The sequence below is a fragment of the Panthera pardus genome, unplaced genomic scaffold, assembly GCF_024362965.1.
Source record: "Panthera pardus isolate Hobbes unplaced genomic scaffold, ASM2436296v1 HiC_scaffold_13, whole genome shotgun sequence".
Lineage (NCBI taxonomy): Eukaryota > Metazoa > Chordata > Mammalia > Carnivora > Felidae > Panthera > Panthera pardus.
Window position 1 is genome coordinate 42,856,821 of NW_026526688.1, and position 18,597 is coordinate 42,875,417.

Here is an 18,597-nt window from a genome sequence, read left to right on the forward strand (position 1 = left end):
ACCCTGCACTTGGAGGAGGGGGCGAGCAGCTTCTGGGAGGTGGGGTCCCCAGAGCAGCTCTTCTTCACCTATTGGGGCGGAGGTTAGCAAATCCCAAAGTGTCTCTGGAAGGTGGTAGGGTCACGTCCCATTTCTAGGTAGCCTCTTCTGGAATGCACAAAGTCTGATTCCGTGGTGGGAGCGTGCCTGCGTGTGTGTGTGTGTGTGTGTGTGTGTGTGTATGAGTTCGTGGAAGTTCAAAGAGTGATGTGAAGTGGCAGGACCAGTGAAGAATAAGGATGCTGGCAAGCACTGGGGAATGCTTACAGGCGTTTTCCTTACTGCAGATCCTGAAACATCACTTCTACAAATTACAGTGCCACGGAAGATAGAGACAAACACCGAGGGTGAAGTTTCAGAAACGCATGTAATTAAGAAATCACTTCTTTTTTGAGTGCTTTATTTTTACTGGACTACGTGACCCAAATCAGCCCATGCATATATTCCTTTGAAATTTTGTGTTCTAATTGCTGTGTTAAAGTGTCATTTTGTCTGAATGAAAGCAGGTGTCTTGATTTTTCTTCATTTCCCAATGAACATTATGAAATATTTTTAAAACACAGACTCAGAAAAAAGTGCCCCAAATCCTTATCACACAAAATGTTATATACAGTCTACTGGACTTTTTGTCTAGAAAATATGGACATTTAAATATTCTGTATAAGTGAGGTCATGATAAAATTTATCTTGTCATTTTAAAATGACAATATATAAAGAATGCCTATATTTGCTCATATATACATATATAAATCTTTGTTAAAATGCAAGTACTGTTATTTTTCATATGATTAAAATAAAGCATGTACATTGTCAAATCTAGGTAGCACAGAATGTTTTTTCAATGGTAAAGCTCTTTTAATATTAGCATGATTTTTATGAATAATTCATTAAGTATAATTTCTGACATTTGTGTAACATATATATTATTTGTGCCCATTATTTTTTCTTATTTATATTTTAAGTATTTAAATTCCAGGTAGTTAACATACAGTGTAATATTAGCTTCAGGTGTAAATTTAGTGATACAACACTCACATCCAACACCTGGTACTCCTACAAGTGCACTCCTTAGTCTCCATCACCGATTTACCCATCTCTCCCCTCCTCCCCCTCTGATAACCATCAGTGTGTTCTCTATAGTTAAGAGTCTGTTTCTTGGTTTTGCCCTTTTTTCTCTTTTTTCCTCCCAGTTTGCTCTTTTGTTTTTTTCTTAAATTCCACATGAGTGAAATCATGTGGCATTTGTCTTTCTCTGACTGACCTGCTTAGCTTAATACTCTCTAGCTCCATCCATGTCCTTGCAAATGGCAAGATTTCATTCTTTTTTATGGCTGAGTAATATTCCAGTGTGTGTGTGTGTGTGTGTGTGTGTGTGTGTGTGTGTGTGTGTGTCTGTATCACCTTAATGCATTCGTCATCAATGGACACTGGGGTGTTTCCATAATTTGACTATTGTAGACAATGTTGTTATAAACATTGGGGTACTTGTATCTCTTTGAAATCGTATTTTTGCATTCTTTGGGTAAATAACTAGTGGTACATTTCCTGGATCATAGGGTAGTTCTAGTTTTAACTATTTGAGGAAACTCCATACTGTTTTACCACAGTGGCTGTACTAGTTTGCATTCCTACTAACAGTGTAAGAGGATTCCTCTTTGTCCACATCCTGGCCAACATATGTTGTTTCTTTAGCCATTTAGCCGTTCTGACAGGTGTGAGGTGCTATTTCATTGTAGTTTTGATTTACATTTCCCTGATGATGAATGATGTTGAGCATCTTTTCATGTGTCTGTTAGCCATCTGGATGTCTTCTTTGGAGAAATGTTTATTTGTGTCTTCTACCCATTTTTAAATTGAATTGTTTGCTTTTTTGGTGTTGGGTTTAAGTTCTTGTTATGTTTTGGTTACTAACCCATTATCAGATATGTCGTTTGCAATATCTTCTCTCATTCTGTATGTTGCCTTTTAGTTTTGTTGGTCTTCCTCATTGTGCAGAAGCTTTTAATTTTGATGAATTTAATTTTGTTTTCCTTGCCTCAGAAGATATATCTAGAAAGAACTTAGTCAAAGTTGAAAAAATTACTGTGCTCTCCTCTGGGATCTTTATGGTTTCAGGTCTCACATTTAGATCTTTAACACATTTTGAAATTATATTTGTGTATGGTGTAAGAAAGTGGTCCAGTTTTGTTCTTTTGCATATTGCCATCCAGTTTTCTCAACATCATTGAAGAGACCTTTTCCCATTGGATATTCTTTCCTATTTTGTTGAATAAATTGGCCATATAATTGTGGGTTTATTTCTGGGTTTTCTATTCTGTTCCATCGATTACGTGTCTATTTTTGTGTCAGTACCATACTGTTTTGATCACTCTAATTTTGTAATATAACTTGAAGCCTGGAATTGTGATGCCTCCAGCTTTGCTTTTCTTTTTCAAGGTTGCTTTGGCTATTCGTATTTTTTGTGGTCCATACAAATTTTAGGAATGTTCATTCTATATCTGTGAAAAATGTGATTGGTGTTTTGATAGAGATTACGTTGAATGTGTATATTGCTTTGGGTAGTATAGACTATATTTTATATTTGTTCTTCTAATCCATGAGTATGAAATATCTTTTCATTTCTTTGTGATGTTTTCAGTTTCTTTCATCAGTGTTTTATAATTTTCAGGGTACCGGATTTTCACCTCTTCAGTTAGGTTTATTCCCAGTGTCTTATTGTTTTGGGTGCTAAATTTCATTTAAATTAATGGGATGGATTCTTAATTTCTCTTTCTGCTGCTTCATTATTGGTATATAGAAATGCAACTGGTTTCTGTACATTGATTTTGTATCTTGTGACTTTACTGAATTCATGTATGTGTCAGTTCTAGCAGTTTTTTGGTGGCATCTTGTAGGTTTTTCTATCTAGATAATCATGTCATCTGCAAATAATGAAACATTTAGTTCTTCCTTCCCAATCTGGATGCCTCCTATTACTTTTTGTTGTGTGATTGCTGAGGCTGGGACTTCTAGTACTATGTTAAATAACAGTGGTGAGGGTGACATCTCTGTCTTGTTCCTTACCATAGAGGAAAAGCTCTGAGTTTTTCCCCTTTGAGGATGATAATTAGCTGTGGGTTTGTCATATATGACCTTTATGATGTTGAGGTATGTTCCCTTTAAGTCTACTTTGTTGAGGGTTGTTATCATGAATACATATTGTACTTTGTTGTATGCTTTTTCTGTATCTATTGAAATGATCATATGGTTCTTTTATTAATGTGGCATTTTATTAATCATGTTGACTGATTTGTGAACATTGTACCATCCTTACAGCCCAGAAATAAATCCCACGTGATTTTGGTGAATGATTAATGTTTTGTTGGATTTGGTTTGCTAGAATTTTATTGAGCATTTTTACATCCATGTTCATCAGAGATATTGGCCTATAATTCTCTTTTTAAGTTGAGTCTTTATCTGGTTTTGGTATCTGATTTTGGTATGAGCCAGGGTAATGCTGGCTCATAGAATGAATTTGGAAGTTTTTCTTTCTTCTCCATGTTTTGGAATAGTTTGAGAAGAATAGGTATTAACTCTTTTTAAATGTTTGGTATGATCTGCCTGCGAAGCCATCTGGTTTTTTTGTTGGGAGTGTTCCTGTGAAGCCATCTGGTTTTTTGTTGGGAGTGTTTTGTTTACTAATTCAATCTCTTTGCTTGTTATTGGTCTGTTAAAGTTTTCTGTTTCTTCCTGTTTCAGTTTTGGTAGTTTAGATGTTTCTAGGAATTTATCCATTTCTTCCAGATTGTCCCAATTTGTTGACATACAAATTTTCACAGTACTCTTATAATTGTTTGTATTTCTGTGGTGTTGGTTATTATTTTTATAATCTCATTTCTATTTTTATTTACTTGGTTCTTTTCTCTTTTCTTTTGATAAGCCTGACTAGAAGTTTATCAATTTTAAAGAACCAGCTCTTGTTTTCATTGACCTATTGTTTTTTGTTTTTGTTTTTTTTTAATTTCTGTATCATTTATTTCTGCTCTAATCTTTATTATTTCCCTCCTGCTGGCTTTAGGCTTCATTTGCTATTCTTTTTCTAGCTCCATTAAGTGTAAGGTTAAGTTGTTTATTTGAGATTTTTCTTGCTTCCTGATGTAGGCCTGTATTGTCATGTACTTCCCTCCTAGGACCACTCTTGCTGCTCCTAAAGGTTTTGGATCATTGTATTTTCATTTTCATTTGTTTCCGTGTTTTTTTTTTTTTCATTTCTTCTTTGCTTTTCTGGTTGACTGATTCATTGTTTAGTAGCATATTCTTTAACTTCCATGTATTTGTGCTCTTTCCACATTTTTCTTGTGGTTTACTTCTGGTCATAGTGTTGTGGTTAGAAAAGGCACATGATATGGTTTGAGGATTTTTGTATTCAGGCCTGATTTGTACCTAATATGAGATCTGTTCTGGAGAATGTTACATGTGTATTTGAAAAGAATGTATATTCTGCTGTTTTAGGGAGTGTTCTGAATATATCTCTTCAGTCCCTCTCACCCAATGTGTCATTCAAAGCCATTATTTCCTTGTTGATTTTCTATTTAGATGATTTTCCCATTGATGTAAGTGTGGTGTTAAAAGTGTTCTACTATTACTGCATTATTATCAATTAGTTCCTCTACGTTTCTTATTGTTTTATGTATTTGGATGCCTTCATGTTGAGTGCATAAATATTTGCAATTGTTATATCTTCTTGTTGGATTGTTTCCTTTATGATGATATAGTACCCTTCATTGTCTCTTGTTACATTCTTTCTTTTAAAATCTAGTTTATCTAAGTAATGCTACTCCAGCTTTTTTTTTGACATCCATTTGGGTGATAAATATTTCTCCACCCCCTTACTTTTCTTCTGCAGGTGTCTTTAGTCCTAATATTAGTCTCTTGAAAGCACCATATACATGGGTCTTGTTTTATTTTCCATTCTGACACCTATGTCTTCTGATTGCAGCAGTTAGTCCACTTGCATTCAGAGTAATTATTGATAGATATATATTTATTGCCATTTTATTACTTGTTTTGTGTTGTTTCTGGTGATTTCTCTGATCCTTGTCTTTGTCCCTTTTTGTCTCTCCTTTACACTCACAGAGTATCCTTTAATATTTCTGGCAGGGCTGGTTTAGTGGTCATGAATTCCTTGGGGTTTTGTTTGTCTGGGAAACTCTTCATCTTTCCTTCTATTCTGAATGATAGCCTTGCTGGATAAAGTATTCTTGGCTGCAGATTTTTCCCATTTGGCACTTTGAATATATCATGCCACTCCCTTTAGGCTTGCCAAGGCTTTCTGTGGAGAGATCTCTAGCTAGCTTTATGGGTCTTCCCTTTTAAAATAAGGACTTATTTTGTCTTTCTACTTTTAATATTTTTTCTTTATCCCTATGTTTTGCAAATCTATGGTATGTCTTGGTGTTGGCTTGCTTTTGTTGATTTTGCTGGAAGTTATCTGTGCTTCCTGGATCTGAATATCTGTTTCCTTCCCCAGATTAGGGATGTTTTCAGTTATTATTTCTTCAAATAAATTTTCTTCCCCCCTTTCTCTTCTTCTGGGACTCATAGATAGCACAGAGAATTGTTGAGAAGGTGAATGAATGTCTATCTCAGTTTCTAAAGATAGTAAATTTGAACTGAATTAGTTTTTAGATATATGCACACTCATATTTTTAATTTTTGTAATTATTTATAGGTTTGGTATAAGTCTGCAATCTTGATATTTGGTTTTCTTTTTTCTTTCCCAAATACATTTTTTGACTCAGGTAGAAATACAATATCTGCTTATAGATTATATTTATAATCATGAAGTTATTTGAATTAATAATTTAAATAAATTGCCAGAAAATCTTACTAGTCAAATGGTTTTAAGTTTTTGGACAATATTCAAGGAAAGATGATGTGCCTTTTTCAGAGACTAGAACACGAGAAGAACATAAGTTAATTCTTCAGATCACTTAATAATGCTTTAAAATATTAATGTACCTTTGATAGAGATCAAATAAAGTATCAGAAAAGGAAATGACAGGTTCTTAAATCACTTAACTAAAATATTTAAAAAGTAAAAGTAGCAAATAATTGTAGAACTTTATGACCAAGTAGATTTTCTCTCTGTTGAAGGATGTGTGAATACTAGAAAACTTTATTAAATTAACCTACCACACTAACATACTTCAAATATCAGTGAATGTATCCAAAAGAACATCTCAGATAATTATTCCACATTCACACATACATATTCACCAAATACACATATAATACTCCTCTTTGGAATAGAATAGCCTCAATGTGCTTAAATGGATCCAGGGAACAAGGACAGCACCAACCAAAGCCATCTGTAACTACTAAATCATCCTTAATGTTTTACACATTACAGCATTCCATTTTAGGATCAGACTAACACAGGAGTGTCTATTATTTCCATTTTATTCAGTAATTTAAAATATAAAAAATTAAGAAAATAAAAATTAAAAAAGTAGGGTTTAAATGGTAAGACAGAGAGACCAGCTATTACATAGACCATATTTTTGCTTCGAGTACCTTGGATATATGGTGATGTCATTACCTATCTAATATCCAGAATGTAGAAGGCAAATTATACAGATTTATTCTCAACAATAGAAAGAGGAGAGCTACTAAAGAAGTAGTACTTAAATCAATTTGTTTTCCATTTAGTTTGCATCTAGACAATTGCCGTTAACAATGCCTATTGTGAAATAAATTATTTGAGAGGCATCTTTATGTTAGTACATCTCTGAAAATTGAAACTTGATTTTATCCTCAGAATGCATCTTTAAATTTTAAATGATTATGAAACATTTTTTAAAAAACATTTTTAAAAACCTGAAATATCATAAGTAAGCTGGTGCAACTATAATAATATCAGATAAAGAAGTATTTCTAGAGATAAAAGTTACCTTAATAATAACGTGATTGATTTATCCTGAAGATACCACCATACTAAATGTGTTTGTACCTAACAACAGAGCTCCTAAGACAAAAAACTAAGGCAGAAAAATGAGAAAGAAACATCACAAAATTTGGGGGAGATTTCAACACACCTATTTCAAGAGCTGTAGGGTTACAAAAGACTGAACACTATACAAGCTTTAAAATGACTTATGCAGAAAACTGCAACCAGTGACAAAATTCATGTTTTTGCAAATGTGGGAAAATTTCTGGCATTAACTGTATGTTATGCCATGAAGAACGTGTTATGTTTTATGATTATGTCACAGATTGTATTCTTTGGGATGCAGTCTTTGAGAAAATTCCTGTGAAGGCAGTTTATTAGGGTATGCTCTTTTGATGAGCCTCTGTGGACAGGACGGGAGGAAGCAGGAATGGGGAGACAGAGACTCAACTGAGTCTCAGCAAAGTGCGAAGCTGGCATGGTCTATCAAGATCTGGAGTTGGGCTTCTCATTAACTTGGAAATTGTGACTTGGTGTGACTTTTTAGCTGAGGCAATTTCCCAAAGAGAACAGGGAGAAGTCTGTGGGTAGCACTTCTGATAGCTTAGGGATGCTTCCTTTATTCTGAAAAGAGGACCTGTGTTGTATTCTTTCCCTCTTCTTTTCAGCTTCATTATTTTCCATAATTTTATCTTCTGTATCATTCATTCCTCTGCTTCTTCCATCCTTGTGGTCATTACATCCAGTTGGTTTTGCATCTCAGTTATTGCATTTTTCATTTTGGCCTGACTAGTTGTTAGGTCTTCTATCTCTGTGGTAAGGGACTCCCTGGTGTCTTCTCTGCTTTTCTCAAGCTCAGTGAGTATCTTTATGATTGTTGCTTTAAATTCTGGATCAGGCATATTGTTTATATCTGTTTTGATTAGATCCCTGGGTATGACCTTTTGTTGTTTCCTTTTGGGATGAAATCCTTCATCTTGGCATTTTGTCTAGGTCTTTGTCTTCTTCTGTGTGTTAGGATTTCTGTTATGTTTCTTGCTCCTAAGAGTAATGGCTTTATGAAGAAGAAGTTATATATTGTTCAGGGCCTGGCACTTCAGGAAGTGTCTCTGGTGTATGCTGTATCCACTCTGCTGCTGTGTTTTGGCTGCTCTTTCCCTCACGTTAGTCCTTGGTAGACCTTCTCCTTGCCTACAGTGGGGAGTGTTTGGACTTGGCCAGAATGTGGCAAGTTTTAACTAGGTGTGCTCTGGTCTGCTTATTGAAAGAGACCTGATACTATTTCCAAGAGCTGAAGCTTTGCATAACTCTGTGGTCAGTAGACATAGTGCATGCAGGGGTTTGGTACTGGTATTCTGGGGGAAAGGCTCACTGCTCTTGGTCTCAAGCACAGTTGCCTGAGAAAAGCAGCATCTGTAGGGGGTTGGGGTGTAAGTGGTTTAGGCTGCCAGTGTTGGCATTGTACTGCTTACTTAAGTTTATGCAGAGGAGTGGGAGAGAATAATGGCTCTAGCCAGCTCCATCATCCCCGGAGAGGTTGAGTTTGTACCTGCTGCTGTCTGGAAAGCCCTCCCAGAAGGGTGAACAATCTCCCTTTGTGTGTCCCAGGCATCCCTCAGATTGCTGTCTTGACCCTGTTTGTGTCTGGGCCACCTGCCCCACCAGCAGCGTGGGGCACTTTGGGCTCTATCCCAGTCAGGCAGCTGAGTTTTAAAACTCCAAACTTTAGGGACCTGGCCTGGTGTGCACCTGTGCTGGTCCTTTGGTGGGGGAGTCTCGCTGCTTTTGTACTGATGCAGGTTTGTCCCGGAAGGGCAGTCCCATCAAAGTGCAGGGGTGTGGAGTTTGGAGTAAAGCACAGCAAAGAGCAGGTGTCCAGGTTAGCTGCCGTCAGCAGGTGTCCCCACACCTATGCTGAGGGGCAGGGGAGGCCAATGGCATTCACCAGCTCTTTTGTCCCCAGAGAGGCAATGCCACCTGTCCCCGATGTGGTCCAAGAGGGTGAAATTGTCTCTCTCAGTGCATCCTAGGGAGATCCTCAGATTGTCTCAGCCCGGGCTATCTTCCCTCTTTCTCCACAGGAGCAAACTCTAAAACTCCAGTCTTTGAGCCTTGCTGGTTGTAAAAACTCAGGAAAATACCCGTCTCATTTTTCCAGTCATTGGCTTTGGGAGAATTGTTTTCCTTGTATGATCCCCTATGTGCTCCTCTCTCTGTCTTTCTCTCTCTCTCCTCTCTCTGTAACCAGGTCTCCCTCCCCTCTGTAGCACCTGCAATCCATTTTCCTGGAAACCAGGTCTCTGCATCTCCTACCTTCCACAATGTGGTCTCTTCTCTCCCTCTAGTTGTGCGTTTTGGTCTGTCAGTTTTCAGATGGATATCTTGGGTAGTCAGAATGATTTGATACTTATCTGTGTTCAAATGATAAGGCAAGCTTTGGGTCTTCCTACTACTCTGCCATCTTAGCTCCCCACAACCTGTGTTATATTCTTTAATTTTTAATTTATTTGGGCTAGAAATTGCAAAGTAGAAAGAAGATAATTAAGGGATGCCTGGATGGCTCAGTTGGTTAGGCATCCGACTTCAGCTCAGGTCATGATCTCACAATTTGTGGGTTCAAGCCCTGTGTCAGGCTCTGTGCCTGACTTCATATTCTGTGTCTCCTTCTAGCTCTCTGCCCCTCCCCCTCTTGTGCTCTTTCTGTCTCAAAAATAAGTAAACATTTAAAAAAAAGATGAATTCAAGTGTCTTCAAAGATTACCCAACATTCCTAAATGTACCCATTTCAAATTAAAATTTCATATGACAATAAATGCTAATGACCAATGCTCTTAGTTTTAAAATATATTTACCCTCCTTAATTTTAGTGAAATTTAATTATTATTCGTTCTGTCATACATGATGAGATTGAAGAAAGATAGCAACATACATGTATATATAATTTTGAGACGTGTGTGATACCATCTATGTTTGTACGAAAGAGTACTTACATTTAAAAAAATTATGGCTTCTGACTTAAGAATTTTAAATTTCTATTAATTACTTTCTCTCTGAATACTTTGCTGTAGGTCATGTATGCCATCAAAATTGACAGGAAAACATATACTCTCCATCTTGAAATACAGTAAGTGGCCATTCTTCTTTTCATATACTTTTCAGTTTCTTCAAGTTTTACAATCACTACCCTAAATTGAGCCTAAACAAGATCATGACTATTATATTTAACATGTTACATCTTTGTGATTCAAGTCAGATTAGAATTTCAAGTCTTCATCTTGAGATTTTAAATTTAATTTTGGAGCCAAATTCTGATTTAATGATGTAAATATTAATGTGTAATTAGGTAAATTAAAATTACTCTATGTAACTCCTTGAAATATAACCACAATAGCAATAATTAAAGGAATAACTCTATTTGTCCCTGTTTAATTTTGTTCGCCTTCATGTCATTTTATATATTTATGTGATTTTAAGCATTTAACTAAATATTATGCCATAATTTTTTTCTTATCTTGGTATAATATATAATTTAATCTCTTAAATTTTCTGTTTCCCACTTTTGCTCTTTGAGGAAACCAGTATTAATAATCTTATGTGTATCTTTCCACAATTTTCTATTCTTTTTAAAAAATGTTTATTACTAGGGTGCCTGGGTGGTTCAGTCAGTTAAGTGTCTGACTCCGGCTCAGGTCACGATCTCACGGTCTGTGAGTTCGAGCCCCGCGTCGGGCTCTGTGCTGACAGCTCAGAGCCTGGAGCCTGCTTCAGATTCTGTGTCTCCCTCTCTCTCTGCCCCTCCCCCACTCACACTATGTCTCTCTCAAAAATTAATAAACATTTAAAAAATTTTAAAAATGTTTATTATTTTTGAGCAGGGTGTAGTGGCAAAGAGAGGGACCTGAAGCAGACTCTGTGCTGATAGTAGAGAGCCTGTTGCAGGCCTTAAACTCTTGAACTGTGAGATCATGATCCACGGCATCTAAGTCAGATGCTTATCCAACTGAGCCACCCAGGTGCCCTTCTACCATTTTCTATCTAAATTTCATCTTTCCCTTAAATAAAAATATAGAAACCTATTTTTTTAAGTTTGTTTTTACACAGTTGGAAATAGTTTTGCTGCTAGCAGGTCTTATTTAATAATGTTCATTTTCTGGCTCTATGTATATATTTTAACTCATTCTTTAATAGATAGCATTCTGTAGTATGTAATATTGACACATAAGTTATTTCAAGGAATTATCACTTAAGAGTACTGCAGTAAACATCCTTGTATGTAAATTCTTATGTAATAGAGGTTTTCTTTTGTAGGGTTGGTATTAAGAAATGGGTTTCTGTAACAAGAAGTATGAGTAATAGTAATAATAGTGACAACAACAACAACAAAAGTAACAGGCATTTAAGGAGCACATGCCATTTGCCAGGTGTATTTCTAAGCAATTTGCATGTAGTAACTAATTTAATTTTCACAACAACCTTCTTTATTACTCACATTTTATATTAAGATTTTGAGAGAGATTTTCAGTTTCTGGAAAGAAAGTAGCAGTTTAGATTTTCAAAAGCATGCAATATGTGCTAAAATATTATATCACATCTTCGTGTCAATTTGTATTTCCCTAAACATCTTCTCTAAACAGTTATCAGCTATTTGTAGTTTCTTATTTCCAGTTGAGTATTTATTTTTCAGAGCAGTTTTAGGTTCACAGCAAAATTGAGTAGATGGTACAGAGAGTATCTGTATACCCTGTGCCTCCCACCCCCCCACACATGTATAGCCTCCCCATTATCAACATGCCCCACCAGAGTGATACATTCATTATATTTGATGACTCCACATTGACACATCATTATCACCCAAAGTCCATAGTTTATATTTGTCTTAATTTTTCTATATTGACTTTTTTCTTTTGATTAAAAATTAAAAAAGGAAAATTCTTAGAATAATATATATCACTATGAATGACACACATGCAAGCATTTTATTTATGTATTTTTCTAAAAAGCATATGTGGCAAATAATAGTGAAATCTATTATTCCCATGCCTAGATATATTCAGTTCTTTCACTCCCCAGTGCTAATCATAGTTATGATACTGATATATATTCTTCTGCCATAATTTTATCATTCATCTGTATGCCTAGAGATTAAGAATCACCATGTTTTGACTATTACTTTAAATAGACACAAATGACACAGTACTCTTCTATATAATTTATTTATCTTAATATGGTAGACCAATAAAGTGACCCCAATTCTTTACCTTTCCCTGTATCTTCACTCTTTGCCATATAACTTTGAGTTTCTGTCATCAAGAGGTAGAATATATACATCTACCTCAGCCTCCCCACTCCCAGCCCTTGGATATGAGTTTACTTATGCAAGGCCAATTTCATGGGTATGTGGTCCCCCAGGACACTATGGTTAGACATGCCCTGTACATGGTTTCATTCTCTGCTGTTGCTGCCCTGAGATTCTTAATACTTTTGAACAAGAGACCTCATATTTTCATTTCACCACGGGCCCTGCAAATCATGTAGCCCATTCTGTGGCTATGTGACTGACTTTGGCCAAAAAGATGTTTAGCTGACTTGATTCAAACAGAGGTTTGAAAAAGCTCCCCTGCGTTCCTGCTCTCCATCTTGTTTGTCTGCCATCCCCATGAAAATATGCTGGGGCCAACTTTCTGGGCGATGGAGACAGGTGGGGCACAGCCAAGGTGCCCTAATCATCTCTAGATCAGCCAACATTCAGCTGAATCCCAGACCATTGAGCAAGCCTGGCCGCCATTAGCAGAACTGCTAAGGCTACTCGTACTTGACCCAGAAGTGTGAGCAATAGATACTTATTATGTTATTATGTGTAGTTCTGGTTTTGAGGCTGTGCTTTTTGTGCAACATTTTGCATAACATTTTTATTTGAGAGTCATTTATACAGATTTGTGCAGAATGAGTTAATTGATTGTAAATACATATGTAATATATATAAATCAAATAAATATATCTCATTTATTATTTATTCAGCCATTCGTTCTCTTTATTGACTAGGCCTCTAATTCTGTTCTCAGCAAAGTATCTTTGACACATTTATTGAATTATTTATTTTTAACTGTCATTATTTTAGTTTGAGTGTCTTTTTTTTTCTCTGAAATGGTCTCCTTTGAAAGTTTATTAACTTTTTAACTTGTTAAATTTTCTTGAAATAATGATTATTTTCTGTAATCAATTTCTTCAACTTCCTTAGGAACTTGCTTTTAAGTTTTGCCTTCTTCCCTTTTGTTGTTAATTTTCCTTACATTGGATATTGTTTTCCCTTGAATGATCATTTGTATTTCTGTTACTTCACTAAGGCAGACTTTTTTATTGTTTTGTGTAGAAGCAAAAGTATACATTTTTACTAAGGATGAATAAACTTGTAAATTAAACTGTTATCCTTTTAATTGTGCTTGTCAGAAACCTGTTGAAATTCCTTTTCCTGGGAAATGATTCTGGATTTCCATTTCCACCACCTCCATTTACATGCTTAGTTACTAAAATGTGGCTCTGCTTTTTTGCCACATGTTCTAGGTACTTGCATCTAAACCAACCCAGGCGACTTGGCGTGTCCTTGAATATATGTACAATATGAGCTGATGAATACCAGTCTTTTTTTCTGGGAAGCTCTGTGGTTTTGTTATTTGAATTGAGGAAAAGGGAAAGCTGTCAGGAATGAGAGATGATAAAGCAGGTCTGGAAAGAGAAGTGGTGAAAGCAAACACTCTGTGAATGTTCTAGTCCTTCCTTGATTCTGGTCTTGAACTGCCCCTTGATATTTGGATCCTTGAGAAACCCTGGCAATAAATAATGGTGTCAGATTGTTCCATAAGAATCACTATCTTCTATGTAAGAAGATTAAACTTCAGTACCATTTATATGAGGTTTATCTATAGAGATCATTTAGCTTACAGAATTTGAGCAAAACACTGGTCTTCCACTTCTAAGCAAAGTCTTTAAGAACTATTGTGTGCCTCTACACTTCCTTTTCTCTTTCTGCTACAAGAAAGGCATGTTCCAGGGGTAAGAGGTATGTCTTTACCCAGGTTCTAGAATGAAAGTAGTGTGGAATTGACTCTGTAATAAACTTGTAAAGAACAATCATTGTTTTAAGGCATTGAGAATTCTGGGATTGTTTTTACCAAAGCATAATTTCATGGAAACTGACAGGAAAAGCATATATTTTTTTATTACCAATCCATGGCTGTTTGTTAGCAAATACTAACATATTTATGACATGAGTTTTATTGATCATTGAACGTAAAAGAAAACTTTGCCATGGGAATCTGGAAGTCCTAGTTTCTACTCTACATAAATCTATGTCATTATGGTGTCCCTACTGATATTATTATACTGCTTATTATTTTTTCTTATATACACAGTATACTGTCAGCAAACTAGATAATCAACAGATGAGTCCATTTAATTTTTGGATATTTGAGCTTGTAAAATTGAAAGTAAATTGCTTAATATCAGGATTCTATTTTTGTTAATGTTACTATTACAATGAAATGTTATTACTTTGGTTGAATTAGGTCATTTTTAGACCCTCATTTCCTGGTGTATGCATACAACAAATCAGGAGTATTGTATCCAGATTCTTCATTTACAAAGGTAAGTTTTGCTTTCTGCTGTGTATATTTGCAGTTTTTTATATAGCTAAGGTGCCATTGGTGGGAAGAAAAAGGATGCTTTCTACCTCACAGAATTATTGGGCAAACAGATCAGAAACCCAAATATAATGTAACAATTACTATGAAGGCAGATTAAATAGAACAACTACTTTTCAGATATGGAATTTAGGAATCCCTTACCCAAAAAGGTTGTTTAAACTATCAGAGGTCTGAGAAAGAAAGTGGGTTACGGAGCAAAGAATAAGAAACCCCAAAACACAGATCATTTTAATTGAGATTTCATAGGACATGAGCAGTGGAGGAAGTGGTGGGAATTACTTTGTGGAAACACCTTATAGAAAGGGATAGTGAGGATGCAAAAGCATATTGGTTACAGAATCTGAATAGGTTCACATGTGAGACATGAGTTTGTGTTGTTCCCAAAATGCAGATAGGAGTCAAGAAATTTTAAGTATGTGAGAAAGTTAGCTTTAGTCTGTGAGATATGTGTGTGTGTGTGTGCGTGCGTGTGTCTGAACAGATGATTGGGAAGAAGTAAATGCAAGTGAAGGATAAGATTCTTCTGCTACATTGCAACTGAGAGAAGATGAAAATAAAAATCATTAGTACATTGTCTTTTTCACCACTTGCAATTAGAAAGCAGAACAAAATACATGAGAATCCTATTTTGAGACATTTGACAATAGGCTGATCAGGAAGTTTTTCTGAGAGAAAAGAAAGCCCAGAAAGTGAGTCATATTCAACTTGGCCCTCTGACTGAGGATAAAGTCTTAACCAGAGCATAGGGAGTTGGAACCAAGCAGAACTCAAAGAATTTGGAGTTCAGTGCTGCTGAAGCAGCTGGAAAGGGCATGACACAGGACCAGAGAAGAGGGGCCATCAGATGTATGATTTTTTATGGGGAGGGGAGTTATGCTTATGTCCCTTACTAAAGATTAGGCTGCCTATGTGCTGGATAAAACTCTACTGAAGGGCAGAGAGTAAAATGGAGATAATACTAACAGTCAAACAGTATTGGGAGATGTTGGATTTTCAGCCCAGAGAGAGTAAGGTGACTTTGCTGACACCCTAGACATTCAGCTGAGACCAGAAAGGCTAATTCTTAGGAGGAAGGACCAAACTCTAGGGTAAGAGATACTCTTATCACCCCAGTTCCCTACCCAAGGCCTAAAACTTAGCAACAAGAAGATTAAGGAAGGTTGCCATTAAATTAATCGCCTTCCAATACAAAATGCAAAACTCTGCAAAGGGTTAAAACATAGTAGATGAGGGGCGCCTGAGTGGCTCAGTCGGTTAAGCGTCTGACTTCGGCTCAGGTCATGATCTCACGGTCCGTGAGTTCGAGCCCCGCGTCGGGCTCTGGGCTGATGGCCAGAGCCTGGAGCCTGCTTCCGATTCTGTGTCTCCCTCTCTCTCTGCTCCTCCCCCGTTCATGTTCTGTCTCTCTCTGCCTCAAAAATAAATAAACGTTAAAAAAAAATTTTTTTAAAAAATAAAAATAAAAAATAAAACATAGTAGATGAAGGAAATAATGCATATAAGGGTAGAAATCAATGAGATAGAAAAATGAAAAAGAATAGAAAAAAAATTTAAGCCCAGAATTTAGTTCTTTAAAAGGACTAACAGCATTAATAACCCCTAGTAAGGCTAAACTAGCACAAAACAAAATTCCATCACTATTAGGAATAAAAGGATATATGATTAGTCATACAGAAAATAAGATGATATTTTGGGGTATTAGGAAAACTTTATGCTAATACATTTTATAGTTTAGATGAAATGGACTGTTTCCTTGAAAAGGACAACTTACCAAAATTGAGGGAAGAAATCATAGAAAATCTCAATCACTTGAAACCTATTTAAAAATTTGAATTTCTAAATAACCACATTCCCACACCAGGTTTAGATGTTTTCACACTTCACCTATTGAGAGATAATTCTGATTGTTTCCAATTTAGCTATTAAAAATAATGTTTCTGTGAACATTCTGGGTAGTTCGTTGTGTGGATATAATTTTTTATTTCTCTGGAATACATGTCTGGGAATATGATTGCCAGATCATATGGTAAGTGTAAGTTTATTTTTAAGAAAAAAATTACTAAGCTGTTTTTCAGAACATCTCTACCATTTTACATTTACACTGTCAATGTATGAGAGATAAAGATTGCATTTTTGTCACCTTTGGTATTATCACATTTAAAAAAAATTAGCCATTGTGATAGATGTATAGTGATTATCTCATGTAATTTTGATTTGTATTTTCCTAGTGACCAGTGATGTTGAACATATTTTCATGTACTTATTTGTTGCCTTCTGTGAAATGTCTATTAATGTCTTTTACCCATTTTTGAATTGGATTGCTTGGTTTTTACTCTTGATTTTTGAGCAATTTATATATTCTCAATACAGATCTGTTGTCAGATGTGCAGTTTGCCAACATTTATTCTCAGTCTGTAATGTGTCTTTACAGCCTGTTCATAAGGTATCTCTTTGGTCAGAAGTTTTTAATGTTGATGAGGGTTAATTTATCAACTTTCCCTTTTTAATGGTGGTTTAGCTATCAAGCCTAGGAGCTCCATATATCCCTGGTTCTTGAATATTCTGCTTTTGTTTCCTAAAAGTTTTATAGTTTTATTTACATTTATGTTCACTTTAAAAAAATTTTTTTTAACATTTATTTATTTTTGAGACAGAGAGAGACATTTTGAGACATTAACGGGGGAGGGTCAGAGAGAGAGGGAGACACAGAATCCGAAGCAGGCTCCAGGCTCTGAGCTGTCAGCACCGAGCCCGATGCTGGGCTTGAACTCACAGACCGCGAGATCATGACCTGAGCTGAAGTCGGACGCTTAACCGACTGAGCCACCCAGGCGCCCCTATGTTCACTTTTATATAGCTTTATGTTAGGTATTGGATTTGAATCAAGTTTCATTCTTTTGACAGAGGTTGTGCATTGAATTGCTCTTGCATCTTTGTGAGAAGGTCAGTGGGGCATATTTTTGTGTATATATTTCCGGGTTCTTTATTCTATTCAATTCTTTTATGTGTATATATATTTCTGCCACTATCATGCTGTCTTTAGTTTACCTGCATCTTAAACATTTGTGTAAACTATAGTGATTCTTCCCACTTATTCTCATTTTTTAAAGATTTTTAGACTTCCAGATATTTTGTTTTTTCAGATAGACATTTTTTTGATCTTTTATTTATTTTTGAGAGAGAGAGAGAGACAGAGTGTGAACAGGGGAAGGGCAGAGAGAGAGGGAGACACAGAATCCGAAGCAGGCTCCAGGCTCTGAACTGTCAGCACCAATGCGGGGCTCGAGCTCATGAACCATGAGATCAAGACCTGAGCCAAAGTTGGATGCTTAACTGACTGAGCCACCCAGGCACCCCAATTTTTCATATAAACTTTAGACAAAACCTGCTATATGTATACAAACGGTGTTGCTAGGATTATGATAGACATTATGTCAAACCTACAGATCAGTTTGGGGGTAGTTGACATCTTTACTATGTTGAGTCTTCCAGTCCATGAATGCAACGAGTCTCTCCACTTATTTGATCTTTTGTTAAGTGTCTTTTATTAGCATTTTGTAATTTTAGCATTCAGATTCTGTATGTAGTTTTTTAGGCTTATACCAAAGTATTTCGTTTTCTTTGATGCAATTGCAAATGCTATTGTATTTCAATTTCAGTTTTTATATATTTGTTGTTATCTAGAATTGTATTCTTTTGATTTTCAAACCTACAACCTTGCTGAAGTTACATATTAATTCTATGATGGCTTTTTGTTTTGTTTTCATTTGTTTGGTAGATCTTTGTGATTCTCTAAATAGACCTGTCATTTACAAACATGAACATTTTTCTGTTTCATTTTCAATCTATGTGCTTTTATTCTCTGCTTAGCCTTACTGTGCTTGTTACAACTTCCAGTTGTGTTGAATCACAATAGTGAGGGCAGACACC

General features: G+C 35.8%; 1 protein-coding gene across 1 annotated transcript in view; it reads left to right on the plus strand.

Annotated features, from left to right (window-relative positions):
* The first annotated feature begins 261 nt into the window (after positions 1 to 261).
* The window catches only part of LOC109262144 (A disintegrin and metallopeptidase domain 3-like), a 112,905-nt gene continuing 94,569 nt past the window's right edge, over positions 262 to 18,597 (plus strand). Inside the window, 3 exon segments of the mRNA XM_019440566.2 lie at positions 262 to 406; positions 10,036 to 10,091; positions 14,530 to 14,608. Coding sequence (XP_019296111.2) covers positions 299 to 406; positions 10,036 to 10,091; positions 14,530 to 14,608 — 243 coding nt within the window. The 5' untranslated portion in view covers positions 262 to 298.